At 44.3% G+C, this 16464-nt stretch overlaps 2 protein-coding genes across 3 annotated transcripts; both read left to right on the top strand.

The window, feature by feature from the left end:
- The first annotated feature begins 1606 nt into the window (after nucleotides 1-1606).
- Nucleotides 1607-7930, top strand: LOC101733711 (oocyte zinc finger protein XlCOF6-like). The gene is made up of 4 exons (XM_012965712.3): nucleotides 1607-1674; nucleotides 3597-3677; nucleotides 5192-5293; nucleotides 5643-7930. Exons 1-4 carry the CDS (start codon nucleotides 1623-1625, stop codon nucleotides 7907-7909), a joined length of 2502 nt encoding a protein of 833 aa, XP_012821166.2. The 5' UTR covers nucleotides 1607-1622; the 3' UTR covers nucleotides 7910-7930.
- A 129-nt stretch (nucleotides 7931-8059) lies between these two features.
- Nucleotides 8060-9888, top strand: LOC116411648. 2 transcript variants are annotated; one of them, XM_031904367.1, is made up of 2 exons: nucleotides 8060-9482; nucleotides 9702-9888. In XM_031904367.1, exons 1-2 carry the CDS (start codon nucleotides 8086-8088, stop codon nucleotides 9865-9867), a joined length of 1563 nt encoding a protein of 520 aa, XP_031760227.1. In that variant the 5' UTR covers nucleotides 8060-8085; the 3' UTR covers nucleotides 9868-9888. The 2 variants fall into 2 exon arrangements, with proteins under 2 accessions (XP_031760227.1, XP_031760228.1); XM_031904368.1 differs by having other exon boundaries at nucleotides 8060-9242; nucleotides 9582-9888.
- Nucleotides 9889-16464: the final 6576 nt, after the last annotated feature.

Here is a 16464-nt window from a genome sequence, read left to right on the forward strand (position 1 = left end):
TGGAGGGCAGTGGGATTTCCCTTCAGTTATTAATTCATTGGGGGGCAGTGGGATTTCCCTTCAGTTATTAATTCATTGGGGGGCAGTGGGATTTCCCTTCAGTTATTAATTCATTGGGGGGCAGTGGGGTTTCCCTTCAGTTATTAATTCATTGGGGGGCAGTGGGGTTTCCCTTCAGTTATTAATTCATTGGGGGCAGTGGGGTTTCCCTTCAGTTATTAATTCATTGGGGGCAGTGGGGGTTCCCTTCAGTTATTAATTCATTGGGGGGCAGTGGGATTTCCCTTCAGTTATTAATTCATTGGGGGGCAGTGGGGTTTCCCTTCAGTTATTAATTCATTGGGGGCAGTGGGGGTTCCCTTCAGTTATTAATTCATTGGGGGGCAGTGGGATTTCCCTTCAGTTATTAATTCATTGGGGGGCAGTGGGATTTCCCTTCAGTTATTAATTCATTGGGGGCAGTGGGGGTTCCCTTCAGTTATTAATTCATTGGGGGGCAGTGGGATTTCCCTTCAGTTATTAATTCATTGGGGGCAGTGGGGGTTCCCTTCAGTTATTAATTCATTGGGGGGCAGTGGGATTTCCCTTCAGTTATTAATTCATTGGGGGCAGTGGGGTTTCCCTTCAGTTATTAATTCATTGGGGGCAGTGGGGGTTCCCTTCAGTTATTAATTCATTGGGGGGCAGTGGGATTTCCCTTCAGTTATTAATTCATTGGGGGCAGTGGGATTTCCCTTCAGTTATTAATTCATTGGGGGCAGTGGGGGTTCCCTTCAGTTATTAATTCATTGGGGGGCAGTGGGGGTTCCCTTCAGTTATTAATTCATTGGGGGGCAGTGGGATTTCCCTTCAGTTATTAATTCATTGGGGGCAGTGGGATTTCCCTTCAGTTATTAATTCATTGGGGGCAGTGGGGGTTCCCTTCAGTTATTAATTAATTGGGGGCAGTGGGGATTCCCTTCAGTTATTAATTCATTGGGGGCAGTGGGGGTTCCCTTCAGTTATTAATTAATTGGGGGGCAGTGGGGGTTCCCTTCAGTTATTAATTAATTGGGGGCAGTGGGGATTCCCTTCAGTTATTAATTCATTGGGGGGCAGTGGGGTTTCCCTTCAGTTATTAATTAATTGGGGGCAGTGGGGTTTCCCCGTTAGGAAAGAAGAATTTTACAGAACCCGGCACAATTGTACCCCCTCTCCCCCCTGATGGGGGCGCTGTTATCACCCCAGAGACAGATCTCTGTTATCTTCCCTCCCATATCCCAGGCCTCTGTGGGGGTAAAGTTCCCCAGTTTTGTGGGGTTCAGGAGATCAAAGGGAAATGAGGGAATTTTCAGTAAGAATCCGGGACTGCGGGCTGAGCTCCGGGACTGTCCTGTGAAATCAGGTCAGTTGGGAGGTATGAAGGTTCAATAACAAACTGCCCCGGGGAGGGGGGGGGAAGAGCAGCTGCACATGGAGTCTCGTATGTTTCTCCCTCTCATTGGGGACACGTGGGAACGCTGTCTGTGAGTAAACATTGTCCAACCACGTGACCCCATGTGATATCAGGACACAGAGGGTTAAAGAGAGTTTCAGTTTAGCAGTTGCTGTCTCACTTCCTGTTGGATAGCCCCGCCCCCCACATGGCAGAAAGGGGAGATTTGCTGCCCTCACAGCTCCAGCTCTGCTCCCTGGGTAAGTTACTGACCCCCCCAACTAATTATCCTACAGGCCAATGAGACGCTGAGAGTTTGCCGTCAAGTTATCACTGAACTACAACTCCCAAGGTCCTTTCTGCCTCTATGCACAAAACTTTGTTTATTATTGCACAGTATTATGGCCCGGCAGGCAGGAAGGGAAGTGTGCAGAAGGGAAATGATTCCCCAAACTACTGCAATATCCCTTTGCACAAAGAACGAGTAGAAAATTATTATTTATTATAACTAGATGTCATAAGGGAATAATATATATATATGTATATATAAGTGTATTGTGGTGCAGGGGCTGCGGGAAACTACTGCCTTCTGTATAGGAAGGGAACGTGCGGCCAGCAGAGCATGCTGGGAGATCTCTGCCCCAACAGGAAATAACTGTATTGTTTAACAGGGGTAAATAAACACAGGGGCATTTACTCTTAAGTGTTTGTTAGGGAAACAGAGACAATGTTAACCGAATAAAGGGGCAATTTGCAATTGGTCTTCTATTTTTATTTGTAGTTTTTTTGTTTTTTTTTAGTTCCGTTTTTGTTCAGCAGCTCTCCAGCTTGGAGTTTCAGCAGCTATTTGGTTGCTTGGATCCAAATTATCTTAGCAACCAGGGTGTGGTTTGAATGAAAGACTGATATATGAACAGGAGGGGAGCTGAGTGGAAAGATAAGGAATATAAAGTAACAATAACAATTACACTGGAGCCTCACGGTTTTTTGGCTGCCGGGGTCAGAGTTTGAAAGCTGCAAAAAGTTAGAAAAAGCAGGCAAACAATGAAAAACAAATAATGTAGACCAATTTAAAAGTTGCTTAGAACTGGCCTTTCTATAACAGTAAAGCAGTTTCAAATAAGAAAAAACAGCACCAATCACTGAGATTCTAGCTATCTGTATAACAGAGCATTCTGTGGCACAGATCCTATCTGATCCCCCCATTGTAAGCAGCAGTCCTGCCCTGCTTTATGGCTGAGATTCTAGCTATCTGTATAACAGAGCATTCTGTCACAGTGGCACAGATCCTATCTGATGCCCCCATTGTAAGCAGCAGTCCTGCCCTGCTTTATGGCTGAGATTCTAGCTATCTGTATAACAGAGCATTCTGTCACAGTGGCACAAATCCTATCTGATCCCCCCATTGTAAGCAGCAGTCCTGCCCTGCTTTATGGCTGAGATTCTAGCTATCTGTATAACAGAGCATTCTGTCACAGTGGCACAGATCCTATCTGATCCCCCCATTGTAAGCAGCAGTCCTGCCCTGCTTTATGGCTGAGATTCTAGCTATCTGTATAACAGAGCATTCTGTCACAGTGGCACAGATCCTATCTGATCCCCCCCCCCATTGTAAGCAGCAGTCCTGCCCTGCTTTATGGCTGAGATTCTAGCTATCTGTATAACAGAGCATTCTGTCACAGTGGCACAGATCCTATCTGATCCCCCCATTGTAAGCAGCAGTCCTGCCCTGCTTTATGGCTGAGATTCTAGCTATCTGTATAACAGAGCATTCTATCACAGTGGCACAGATCCTATCTGATCCACCCATTGTAAGCAGCAGTCCTGCCCTGCTTTATGGCTGAGATTCTAGCTATCTGTATAACAGAGCATTCTATCACAGTGGCACAGATCCTATCTGATCCCCCCATTGTAAGCAGCAGTCCTGCCCTGCTTTATGGCTGAGATTCTAGCTATCTGTATAACAGAGCATTCTGTTATGTTGTGATTATGTAGGATTTTAAAGTTAGGCTGGAGTCAGATGAGTATGGTTTAATGACTGATAATAATAATTTTAAAACATAACTGTATGTCCTCTTTGATATAGTTTTAAGATATCATTAACTTTATTTCCAGGCGGATTTGGTAGAAAGGTGTTCGAGCGCCTGTAATGATCACTCAGCTCTTTGTATTGGTTCCACAGCAAATATGGACAAAGGGATCTCCTCTCTCAGGCTGGACTACGTCCATTTCTCCCAGGCCGTCCGGGATTCTCGATTGTTAAGTGAGTAAGGGGAGATGTCACTATATCGATATGGCACTCAGAGGGTGGCACTTTAAAAAGGCGGCAGTAAGAATCACATTTTTAAAAAGAGAATCCATTAAGAATTACGATCCCCTGAATAAGTTAATGATAGTTCCCCAGACCCCGGCTACATAACCAGGTAATGAGCTCTGATTATCTGTACTTCCTGCTCCTGGGCTGCTCTCTTTCCCATGGTCAGGCAGTAACCACCCCCATGGTAAGTGAATCCGATCTCCCCCCCAGTACTTACCCAGGTACAGAGCTCTGATTCTCTGTACTTCCTGCTCCTGGGCTGCTCTCTTTCCCATGGTCAGGCAGGAACCTCCCCCTGGGTAAGTGAATCCAATCTCCCCCAGTACTTACCCAGGTACAGAGCTCTGATTCTCTGTACTTCCTGCTCCTGGGCTGCTCTCTTTCCCATGGTCAGACAGGAACCCCCCCTGGGTAAGTGAATCCAATCTCCCCCCAGTACTTACCCAGGTACAGAGCTCTGATTCTCTGTACTTCCTGCTCCTGGGCTGCTCTCTTTCCCATGGTCAGGGAGGAACCTCCCCCTGGGTAAGTGAATCCAATCTCCCCCCAGTACTTACCCAGGTACAGAGCTCTGATTCTCTGTACTTCCTGCTCCTGGGCTGCTCTCTTTCCCATGGTCAGACAGGAACCCCCCCTGGGTAAGTGAATCCAATCTCCCCCCAGTACTTACCCAGGTGCAGAGCTCTGATTCTCTGTACTTCCTGCTCCTGGGCTGCTCTCTTTCCCATGGTCAGACAGGAACCCCCCCCCTGGGTAAGTGAATCCAATCTCCCCCCAGTACTTACCCAGATACAGAGCTCTGATTCTCTGTACTTCCTGCTCCTGGGCTGCTCTCTTTCCCATGGTCAGACAGGAACCCCCCCCCCCTGGGTAAGTGAATCCAATCTCCCCCCAGTACTTACCCAGGTACAGAGCTCTGATTCTCTGTACTTCCTGCTCTTGGGCTGCTCTCTTTCCCATGGTCAGACAGGAACCCCCCCCCCCTGGGTAAGTGAATCCAATCTCCCCCCAGTACTTACCCAGGTACAGAGCTCTGATTCTCTGTACATCCTGCTCCTGGGCTGCTCTCTTTCCCATGGTCAGGCAGGAACCCCTCCTGGGTAAGTGAATCCAATCTCCCCCAGTACTTACCCAGGTACAGAGCTCTGATTCTCTGTACTTCCTGCTCTTGGGCTGCTCTCCTTTCAGTGGCTGTGCAGGGATTGGTTTGTCTAGGTAAAGGGATCAGTCTGCAGGTTTTCCTATTCACCCAGTAGGGCAAAGCCACCAGGGGCCAAGTACTACAGAGACTCACTGGATCCACTTACCAGACGAAGAGATTCTGAGAGCAATGCCACTGAATCCAAGTTTCACCCCAAATGGGATTTGAATATAAATACTGGATAATCCCTTCCCCTCGTCTCCGACACAGGCCACTGTCGATGCTTCTTCTGAGTAACAAATCAACACCTTCTTTGCAGGTTTCCCATTGGTCAGACTGGTGCGGCTACAGGTTGATTCGGGGGAATATGCGACTGATAACTCAATGGACAAGAGAACGGAACAGATTCAACTTCAGATTAGTAAGTGTTTCCAATGCAAAAATGAATGTGAATTGCAAAGGTGCTCAGAAGAGCAGGTTGGGCAGTTTTTCATGGATTTTTTACGGCTTTGGCCTACCCTAAGTAATGAACTTTGCCAATCCAAGATGTTATTCGTGTCTTTGTAAAGGGTAAATCTGGTCACCCTACTTGTAAATACACAAGATGGCCCAACAGAAATGAAGGGAGTGGGGTCATTTATAAACACTCAGCAAATTTACACCTGGGCAGTTACCCATGGCAGCCAATCAGATGTTTGATTTCATTCCATTACAGCTGGTTAAAAAAAGCTAATAACTGATTAACCTCCCATTTTTCTTTTCTTTGAAAGAGACCTGCTGCATTGATGGGAAGAGACCATGTGTTGGCGATGGCAGAGACTGTTTGGCTCCTTATAAAACAATGGACCCTCAGAAGGACAAGGACATGGATTTATCGTGTGAAAGAGAAACTTTGTTAAAGAATATCAGGAACTCACGTCCTTGTGTGCTCAGAACTAGCAATAAACCTGAAGTGTATCAACACATTACACACTCGAGTGTAAAACCTACACAAAGACACTCAGTGGACGGCACGGTGAGACCTTTTGTCTGCACAACGTGTGAGAGACGATTTTGCATCAGGTTAGACCTTCTCGCACACAAACGTATCCACGCCTCTAGGAAATATGTCTGTGCTGTGTGTGGGAAAGGTTTCTCAGAAAGGACGATCCTCCTAGCGCACCAGTGGCTTCATACTGGGGAGAAACCATTCAGCTGCACTCAGTGTAATGAAAGCTTTCTGTGGAGAAGAGACCTTTATAAGCATCAAGATGTCCACCAAAAAGAGAGAGCACATGTCTGTACTGTGTGCGGGAAAAGATTTAAGATCAAACTGACTCTGGTCCAGCACATGAGAATTCACACCAAAGAGAAGCCTTTCGGCTGTTCAGAGTGTGGCCAGTACTTCAGGTACAAGTCAAACCTTCACAGCCATCAACAGATCCACACTGGAGTGAAACCCTATTCTTGTGCCGAATGCGGGAAAAGCTTCTCCCAGAAGGGAAATTTCCTTGGACATTGTCGTATTCACACAGGAGAGAAACGTTTCGGCTGTTCCGAGTGCGGAAAGAGGTTTCGATTCAGGCACCACCTCCTGGAGCACCAGTATATTCACACGGGGGAGAAACCATTTGCCTGTTCAGAGTGTGGGAAATCCTTCAGAACGAAAGCAAATCTTCACAGTCACCACCGTATCCACACAGGAGAGAAACCCTTTGAGTGCGGAGAGTGTGGGAAATGTTTCCGGATAAAGACTAACCTTGAGTCACATCGATTAGTGCACTCTGGGACTAAATCATTTGAATGCTCTGAGTGTGGGAGGCAATTCAGTCGCAAGTACAGACTAATTCAGCACCAGTTAATTCACACCGGGGAGAAACCATTTGAATGTGCCACGTGTGGGAGACAGTTTAGTCGTAAATTTACCCTCGATAAGCACCAGTTAGTCCACACTGGGGAGAAACCCTATGTCTGTACTGAGTGTGGAATGGGCTACAAGGATAAGAGGAGTCTGGTTGCTCATCTTCGTACTCACACAGGAGAGGCAGGTATTCCTTGTACTGAGTGTGGGAAAACCTTCCTATCACAGAAAAACCTTAATGTCCACAAACTTACGCACACTGGGTTGAAGCCTTTTGTCTGCAACGAGTGTGGGAAATCTTTCTTACGGAAGTTGCATTTTGAGACTCACAAGCTAATGCATGCTGGGATAAAGCCTTTCGAATGTACTGAGTGTGGAAAACAATTTGTTCGCAAGCAGGCCCTCCAGAATCACCAGTTAAACCACACTGGCCAGAAGCCCTTTGTCTGTACTGAGTGTGGGCAGGGGTACAAGAGCAAGTCAAGCCTTCAAAATCACCTTCTCTGTCACACAGGGGAGAAACCATTTGCATGCACTGAGTGCGAAAGGAAATTCCTATTGGAGAGAACCCTAAATAATCACAAGCTAACACACACTGGCGAACAACGGTTTGCTTGCGGAGAGTGCGGGAGAAGATTCTGTCGTAAAGACGCGCTCAAAAAGCACCAATTAATTCACACGGGGGAAAAACCCTATGTGTGCTCTGAGTGCGGGAAAAGCTTTAAGGCCAGGAGCAGCCTCAATGCTCATCTACGGATGCACACAGGAGAGGCCCCATTTAAATGCAGCGAGTGTGGGAAAACCTTTGCTACTGACATGACACTCCGTATTCACAACTTGACTCACACAGGGGAGAAACCCTTTGCCTGCGAGGAGTGCGGGAAATGCTTCTCACAGAAGGGGAACCTGAACACTCACAAGCGCATTCACACCGGGGAGAGGAAGTTTCCTTGCGAAGAATGCGGCAAAAGCTTCTCCCGCAAAGATTCTCTTCTTATTCATCAACGAATTCACACTGGGGAGAAACCATTCACATGTCGCGAGTGTGAAGAACCTTTTTCCCGAAGGGATCTCCTTCTGGCCCATGAGCAGTCCCACACCAGGACAGAACCATGTAAATGCGAGGTGTGTGGGAAAACCTTCGAGAATCAGAGTTACCTAAAGAGGCACGAGAAACGCCTTCATGTGGGAGAGTGACGCCAATGGGCGACTGGGGCTTCAACCACCTTTTAATTGCACTTTAGACATCAATGTTTAACTGGTCACCATGGGAAGGAGAGCAGCCCAGAGAGGACTAACAAAGATTCAGAACCATGGGAACGGGGCAAATGTCATGGAATTACCCTCTATATATACAGAATTAGTAGGGAACCATGGCAACAGGGCAAATGTCATGGAATTACCCTCTATATATACAGTACAGTATTAGTAGGGAACCATGGCAACGGGGCAAATGTCATGGAATTACCCTCTATATATACAGTATTAGTAGGGAACCATGGGAATGGGGCAAATGTCATGGAATTACCCTCTATATATACAGTATTAGTAGGGAACCATGGGAATGGGGCAAATGTCATGGAATTACCCTCTATATATACAGTATTAGTAGGGAACCATGGGAATGGGGCAAATGTCACAGAATTACCCTCTATATATACAGTATTAGTAGGGAGAGGAATATTAGCCCGGAGAGGAATAACAAAGATTCAGAACCATGGGAACGGGGTAAATGTCATGGAATTACACTCTATATATACAGTATTAGTAGGGAACCATGGCAACGGGGCAAATGTCATGGAATTACCCTCTATATATACAGTATTAGTAGGGAACCATGGCAACGGGGCAAATGTCATGGAATTACCCTCTATATATACAGTATTAGTAGGGAGAGGAATATTAGCCCGGAGAGGAATAACAAAGATTCAGAACCATGGGAATGGGGCAAATGCCATGGAATTACCCTCTATATATACAGTATTAGTAGGGAACCATGGGAATGGGGCAAATGTCATGGAATTACCCTCTATATATACAGTATTTGTAGGGAACCATGGGAATGGGGCAAATGTCACGGAATTACCCTCTTTATATACAGTATTAGTAGGGAACCATGGGAATGGGGCAAATGTCATGGAATTACCCTCTATATATACAGTATTAGTAGGGAACCATGGGAATGGGGCAAATGTCATGGAATTACCCTCTATATATACAGTATTAGTAGGGAACCATGGCAACGGGGCAAATGTCATGGAATTACACTCTATATATACAGTATTAGTAGGGAACCATGGCAACGGGGCAAATGTCATGGAATTACCCTCTATATATACAGTATTAGTAGGGAGAGGAATATTAGCCCGGAGAGGAATAACAAAGATTCAGAACCATGGGAATGGGGCAAATGTCACGGAATTACCCTCTTTATATACAGTATTAGTAGGGAACCATGGCAACGGGGCAAATGTCATGGAATTACACTCTATATATACAGTATTAGTAGGGAACCATGGGAATGGGGCAAATGTCATGGAATTACCCTCTATATATACAGTATTAGTAGGGAACCATGGCAATGGGGCAAATGTCACAGAATTACCCTCTATATATACAGTATTAGTAGGGAACCATGGGAATGGGGCAAATGTCACGGAATTACCCTCTTTATATACAGTATTAGTAGGGAACCATGGCAACGGGGCAAATGTCATGGAATTACCCTCTATATATACAGTATTAGTAGGGAACCATGGCAATGGGGCAAATGTCACAGAATTACCCTCTATATATACAGTATTAGTAGGGAGAGGAATATTAGCCCGGAGAGGAATAACAAAGATTCAGAACCATGGGAATGGGGCAAATGTCACGGAATTACCCTCTTTATATACAGTATTAGTAGGGAACCATGGCAACGGGGCAAATGTCATGGAATTACACTCTATATATACAGTATTAGTAGGGAACCATGGGAATGGGGCAAATGTCATGGAATTACCCTCTATATATACAGTATTAGTAGGGAACCATGGGAATGGGGCAAATGTCATGGAATTACCCTCTATATATACAGTATTAGTAGGGAACCATGGCAATGGGGCAAATGTCACAGAATTACCCTCTATACAGTGGAGGAAATAATTATTTGACCCCTCACTGATTTTGTAAGTTTGTCCAATGACAAAGAAATGAAAAGTCTCAGAACAGTATCATTTCAATGGTAGGTTTATTTTAACAGTGGCAGATAGCACATCAAAAGGAAAATCGAAAAAATAACTTTAAATAAAAGATAGCAACTGATTTGCATTTCATTGAGTGAATTAAGTTTTTGAACCCTCTAACAAAAAAAGACTTAATACTTAGTGGAAAAACCCTTGTTTGCAAGCACAGAGGCCAAACGTTTCTTGTAATTGATGACCAAGTTTGCGCACATTTTAGGAGGAATGTTGGTCCACTCCTCTTTGCAGATCATCTCTAAATCCCTAAGGTTTCTGTCTCTGTGCAACTCTGAGCTTGAGCTCCCTCCATAGGTTTTCTATTGGATTAAGGTCCGGAGACTGACTAGGCCACTCCATGATCTTAATGTGCTTCTTCTTGAGCCACTCCTTTGTTGCCTTTGCTGTATGTTTTGGGTGATTGTCGTGCTGGAACACCCATCCACGACCCATTTTCAGTTTCCTGGCAGAGGGAAGGAGGTTGTCGTTCAGGATTTCACGATACATGGCTCCGTCCATTTTCCCGTTAATGCGAATAAGTTGTCCTGTGCCCTTAGCAGAAAAACACCCCCAAAGCAAAATGTTTCCACCCCCATGCTTGACGGTGGGGACGGTGTTTTGGGGGTCATAGGCAGCATTTTTCTTCCTCCAAACACAGCGAGTTGAGTTAATGCCAAAGAGCTCTATTTTGGTCTCATCAGACCACAGCACCTTCTCCCAGTCACTCACAGAATCATTCAGGTGTTCATTGGCAAACTTCAGACGGGCCTGCACATGTGCCTTCTTGAGCAGGGGGACCTTGCGAGCCCTGCAGGATTTTAATCCATTGCGGTGTAATGTGTTTCCAATGGTTTTCTTGGTGACTGTGGTCCCTGCTAATTTGAGGTCATTAACTAACTCCTCCCGTGTAGTTCTAGGATGCTTTTTCACCTTTCTCAGAATCATTGACACCCCACGAGGTGAGATCTTGCGTGGAGCCCCAGAGCGAGGTCGATTGATGGTCATTTTGTGCTCCTTCCATTTTCGAACAATCGCACCAACAGTTGTCACCTTCTCTCCCAGCTTCTTGCTAATGGTTTTGTAGCCCATTCCAGCCTTGTGCAGGTCTACAATTTTGTCTCTGACATCCTTGGACAGCTCTTTGGTCTTTCCCATGTTGGAGAGTTTGGAGTCTGCTTGATTGATTGATTCTGTGGACAGGTGTCTTTTATACAGGTGACTAGTTAAGACAGGTGTCCTTAATGAGGTTGACTAATTGAGTAGAAGTGTCTAACCACTCTGTGGGAGCCAGAACTCTTAATGGTTGGTAGGGGTTCAAAAACTTATTTCACTCAATGAAATGCAAATCAGTTGCTATCTTTTATTTAAAGTTATTTTTTCCATTTTCCTTTTGATGTGCTATCTGCCACTGTTAAAATAAACCTACCATTGAAATGATACTGTTCTGAGACTTTTCATTTCTTTGTCATTGGACAAACTTACAAAATCAGTGAGGGGTCAAATAATTATTTCCTCCACTGTATATACAGTATTAGTAGGGAACCATGGGAATGGGGCAAATGTCACGGAATTACCCTCTTTATATACAGTATTAGTAGGGAACCATGGCAACGGGGCAAATGTCATGGAATTACCCTCTATATATACAGTATTAGTAGGGAACCATGGCAATGGGGCAAATGTCACAGAATTACCCTCTATATATACAGTATTAGTAGGGAGAGGAATATTAGCCCGGAGAGGAATAACAAAGATTCAGAACCATGGGAACGGGGCAAATGTCATGGAATTACCCTCTATATATACAGTATTAGTAGGGAACCATGGCAACGGGGCAAATGTCATGGAATTACCCTCTATATATACAGTATTAGTAGGGAGAGGAATATTAGCCCGGAGAGGAATAACAAAGATTCAGAACCATGGGAATGGGGCAAATGTCATGGAATTACCCTCTATATATACAGTATTAATAGGGAACCATGGGAATGGGGCAAATGTCATGGAATTACCCTCTATATATACAGTATTAGTAGGGAACCATGGGAATGGGGCAAATGTCATGGAATTACCCTCTATATATACAGTATTAGTAGGGAACCATGGGAATGGGGCAAATGTCATGGAATTACCCTCTATACCTGTATATACAGTATTAGTAGGGAACCATGGCAACAGGGTCAAATGTCATGGAATTACCCTCTATATATACAGTATTAATAGGGAACCATGGGAATGGGGCAAATGTCATGGAATTACCCTCTATATATACAGTATTAGTAGGGAACCATGGGAATGGGGCAAATGTCATGGAATTACCCTCTATATATACAGTATTAGTAGGGAACCATGGCAACAGGGGCAAATGTCACGGAATTACCCTCTATATATACAGTATTAGTAGGGAACCATGGGAATGGGGCAAATGTCATGGAATTACCCTCTATATATACAGTATTAGTAGGGAACCATGGCAATGGGGCAAATGTCATGGAATTACCCTCTATATATACAGTATTAGTAGGGAACCATGGCAATGGGGCAAATGTCATGGAATTACCCTCTATATATACAGTATTAGTAGGGAACCATGGGAATGGGGCAAATGTCATGGAATTACCCTCTATATATACAGTATTAGTAGGGAACCATGGGAATGGGGCAAATGTCATGGAATTACCCTCTATATATACAGTATTAGTAGGGAACCATGGGAATGGGGCAAATGTCATGGAATTACACTCTATATATACAGTATTAGTAGGGAACCATGGGAATGGGGCAAATGTCATGGAATTACCCTCTATATATACAGTATTAGTAGGGAACCATGGGAATGGGGCAAATGTCATGGAATTACCCTCTATATATACAGTATTAGTAGGGAACCATGGGAATGGGGCAAATGTCATGGAATTACCCTCTATATATACAGTATTAGTAGGGAACCATGGGAATGGGGCAAATGTCATGGAATTACCCTCTATATATACAGTATTAGTAGGGAACCATGGGAATGGGGCAAATGTCATGGAATTACCCTCTATATATACAGTATTAGTAGGGATGCACTCAACCCAGTTTTTTGGGTTCGGCTGAACCCCCGAACCCACCCCGATGGATTTGGCTGAATACTGAACTGAATCCGGGAAGGGTTAAAAATTAAGGCGTGCGCAGCGCGTGAACATTTTTTCTCCCCCTAATGTTTAACCCTTCTGAATGCTAATTAGTATATTCTAATTAGTATTTGGTTCGGCCAGGACCGTGGATTTGTCTGGAACCGAACCCTGCCATAAAAGGCTGAATCCTGGCCAAATACCGAATAAAATCCTGAAGTCGGTGCATCACTAATTAACTAATACCTGTAATGTTAATATTGACTCCCGGTTCCCTAAAGGGCCACCCTATTCTTTCTGCCCTTATGTTGTTGACAGGCTCAGCATACTATAGATATAAGGAACCTCTATTACACCTAACTGCCCATCATTTCCCTGTATCACATGGTATAACCATCCGGTTGGTTGCTATAGGTACTGCCAGTATAGTAACACATACCATGGCCATAGTTTAACTTCATTGGGATCCCATGGAACCAGCTTGGTTATAACCAAAAGGGGCTCATTTATTGCAATATGAAATGATTTAAAGACCATGTAATCACTTACTAACATGCTATTCAGCACATTCTGTCATTATTATCCTGCTTTTGCCTCCACTGTCTTTTATTTAATATAATAAAGTTATTGAATATCAGCTGTGTCTCTGGGTGCAGGAATGAAAGGGAAGTAAAGCACGGGGGGGGTAAATCTGCCAGATATAATCTGCAGCCCCTTTAAAGGGGACATATGGTCAAAAACAACATTTGCCATTGCATTATACACCTCCAATAGGTAGGCGTGTGTGAATCTAGATCTGTGATTGGCTGCCCACTTCCTACTGGGCCTCTGGGGAAGGACCATTAAGACATCCCAACTGCACATTCCACTAGCTAGAGAGTGTCTACGGGGAATAAAGGTGTCATTATTAAAAGTAGGTCTCTGTGTGCCTTTTATAAGTTTCTTAACTCATTGCTGAGAGACCTTCCACTTATGCTGGGAGTCTCTGGCCATTCAGGAGAGCCGGTGGCACACAGAACTTTCAGTGTATACTTTTTTTTTGGGTGGACAACAAGCAGGTCCCTAGAATGCTTTATATCCCTATGTGATGGCAGAACTGTGATTGGCTACCCACATCCCCTGGAGGATTAGGGGACATCTCCATCTGGGCAATCACTCATTTGTAACAGACACAGACCAGAAAGGTCTATGGGGAGCTCTTATAAAGGGGTCATTTCTAAAGGTACCGTATATACTCGAGTATAAGCCGAGGTACCTAATTTTACCTAAGAAAACTAGAAAAACTTATTGACTCGAGTATAAGCCTATAGGTTGGGAAATGCAGCAGCTACTGCTAAGTTTCATAAAAATAAATACCAATAAAATTACATTAAATGAGGCATCAGTGGGGTATATGTTTTTAAATATTTATTTCAAATGAAAACTGTAAACTAGCTCTGTAAGTGGAAGGTCAACAAAAACAATTGTTTTATCAACAATAATACCTTAAGAGTACTCAATCAGCAACCAAGCTAAAACACAAAGGGTTAAAATCCTTCAAAACTATATATAGTTTAAATAGAATATAAAGTAAAATGTCTATTGCAGAATGGGACAGGTGAGAATAGTAGATGAAGATGAATTTGGGAGCGGGCCAGGGCACTGGAGGGTCTGGTTGCGAGTGGCCTAATTTGCACACAAAGGACAGAGGGTGCTAGTTTGGAGGTGCCCATGGCACCCAACTCGAGTATAAGCCGAGGGTGACTTTTTGAGCAAATTTTGGGTGCTGAAAAACTAGGCTTATACTCGAGTATATACAGTAATCAAACCCCATACAGCTTGCTCAGCTTGGGCCAGTTCTGTTATAGCTCTGGCAATAAACTAGTTTCAGTGTGTGTAATACAGCACTTGCATTTGTACAGGACAAATTATACAGATTCAGCCAGCAGGTTTTCACATTTTGTCTCACCATGTCCAGACACTATTATTTGAGTGTTAAATCCTGCCTCTAGATGGCGCTAGAGCGCACAGACTTGCCAGCTTAATACAATAGAAAATGCCATAGACCATGTGCAAAATGGCAACTGGTGGCAAATTTTGGTATTTTTTCGCCCGTGTTAACTGGATAGCATAACATGATAAAGGAACTTGGCTGCATCTGTACATTATGTGTTATAAATACAGAAAACCATCATCTTTACCAGTGATCCCCAACCAGTGGCTCTGGGGCAACATGTTGCTCACCAACCCCCTTGGATGTTGCTCTCAGTGGCCTCAAAGCAGGTGGTCATTTATGAATTTCTGGTTAGTAGTTTTGGTTGCATAAAAACCAGGTGTACCAAAAAACAGAGCCTTCTATAGGCTACCAGTCCTCACCATCAGGAAGGCGCTCCCAGTGTGGGCGGCCATGTTGTGGCACTAACATACAAATGATATTTAGTGGGAAGCCTATCAGTTGATAAACTGAGATTTTCATTGGAGGATTATTTTGTATATTAATGTAGCTGTCGCCCCTGGAGCACTGAGGCAAACTGGGGCACTAAGTATCATTTGCATGTTAGTGTCACAACATGGCCGCCCACACTGGGGGCTCCCTCCTGGTACGGGGGGCAGAGTGCTCGTTAGGAGTATTTTTTGCACAAAATGGTAGTGTTTCCCCCTCCAGAGTGTGGGTTGTATTCACCCGTGCCTCCATTGGGGTAAACTATTTCCCACCGACAGGTGCCCATTAATCCTATCCAATTGTAACAATCTATACCTTATCCCTAGAGCCCAGTTCAAATAACTTGAATCAGTCACTGGACTGAAACCTTTTGAGCAAGAAATTGTTACACATATATCCCAAGATACCCGTATATGTCCTTATTAACCCTCTAATTAAGTTTGAGGTAGGGAAGTTGATCCATTATTTCAGGCAGGTTACATTTCTTTCCCAAACAATTGACATGGGGCATAAATATCTTGGTAACAATCACCCCAATAGAGTAACTAATCATCCCAATTGTGCTCACTAGGCTACAACGCAAAATGTAATTGGTACCTATTAAGTTATATTCTGTTATTGGCGATAACTCTTGCCCAATGTCTATATATTATCAAACGTATTATATTGTGGGAACGTCGCAGTGCAGGATTGCTCAACCATCCGAAAGTCACGTAAAGACCACCAAGTAACCATCTCAGAAGACTATCACTCTCCATCTGCTGCTCTGTGCCCTCCCAGCCATGAACAAAATCTGGGGAGTGTGAATGGCACATACCCTGGTGTTTCCCCCCGTTTTACAAGCATTTAGTCCTTCTCTATTTTATCCCCCTCATCGGGCAGTCTCTCCTCCTCCATGTGCCTCCCTGCCCCTTCTGCCTGCCACCAGGGCTTGCCCTCACTCTCATCCTCCTCCTTGGGCATGTCACTGTCCTCTAGCAGGCCATCTTTTGT

This window comes from Xenopus tropicalis, chromosome 6, assembly GCF_000004195.4.
Source record: "Xenopus tropicalis strain Nigerian chromosome 6, UCB_Xtro_10.0, whole genome shotgun sequence".
Taxonomy (NCBI): Eukaryota; Metazoa; Chordata; class Amphibia; order Anura; family Pipidae; genus Xenopus; species Xenopus tropicalis.

Excerpts from the sequence above, each read along its gene's own strand:
- LOC116411648 (XM_031904367.1), top strand. The coding sequence starts at position 8,086 with ATGGCAACAGGGCAAATGTCATGGAATTACCCTCTATATATACAGTAC. Across the intron at positions 9,483-9,701 it reads GAACCATGGCAATGGGGCAA|ATGTCATGGAATTACCCTCT; the intron begins ATGTCACAGAAT and ends GGAATGGGGCAA.
- LOC101733711 (XM_012965712.3), top strand. The coding sequence starts at position 1,623 with ATGGCAGAAAGGGGAGATTTGCTGCCCTCACAGCTCCAGCTCTGCTCC. Across the intron at positions 1,675-3,596 it reads GCTCCAGCTCTGCTCCCTGG|CAAATATGGACAAAGGGATC; the intron begins GTAAGTTACTGA and ends TTGGTTCCACAG. Across the intron at positions 3,678-5,191 it reads CCGGGATTCTCGATTGTTAA|GTTTCCCATTGGTCAGACTG; the intron begins GTGAGTAAGGGG and ends CCTTCTTTGCAG.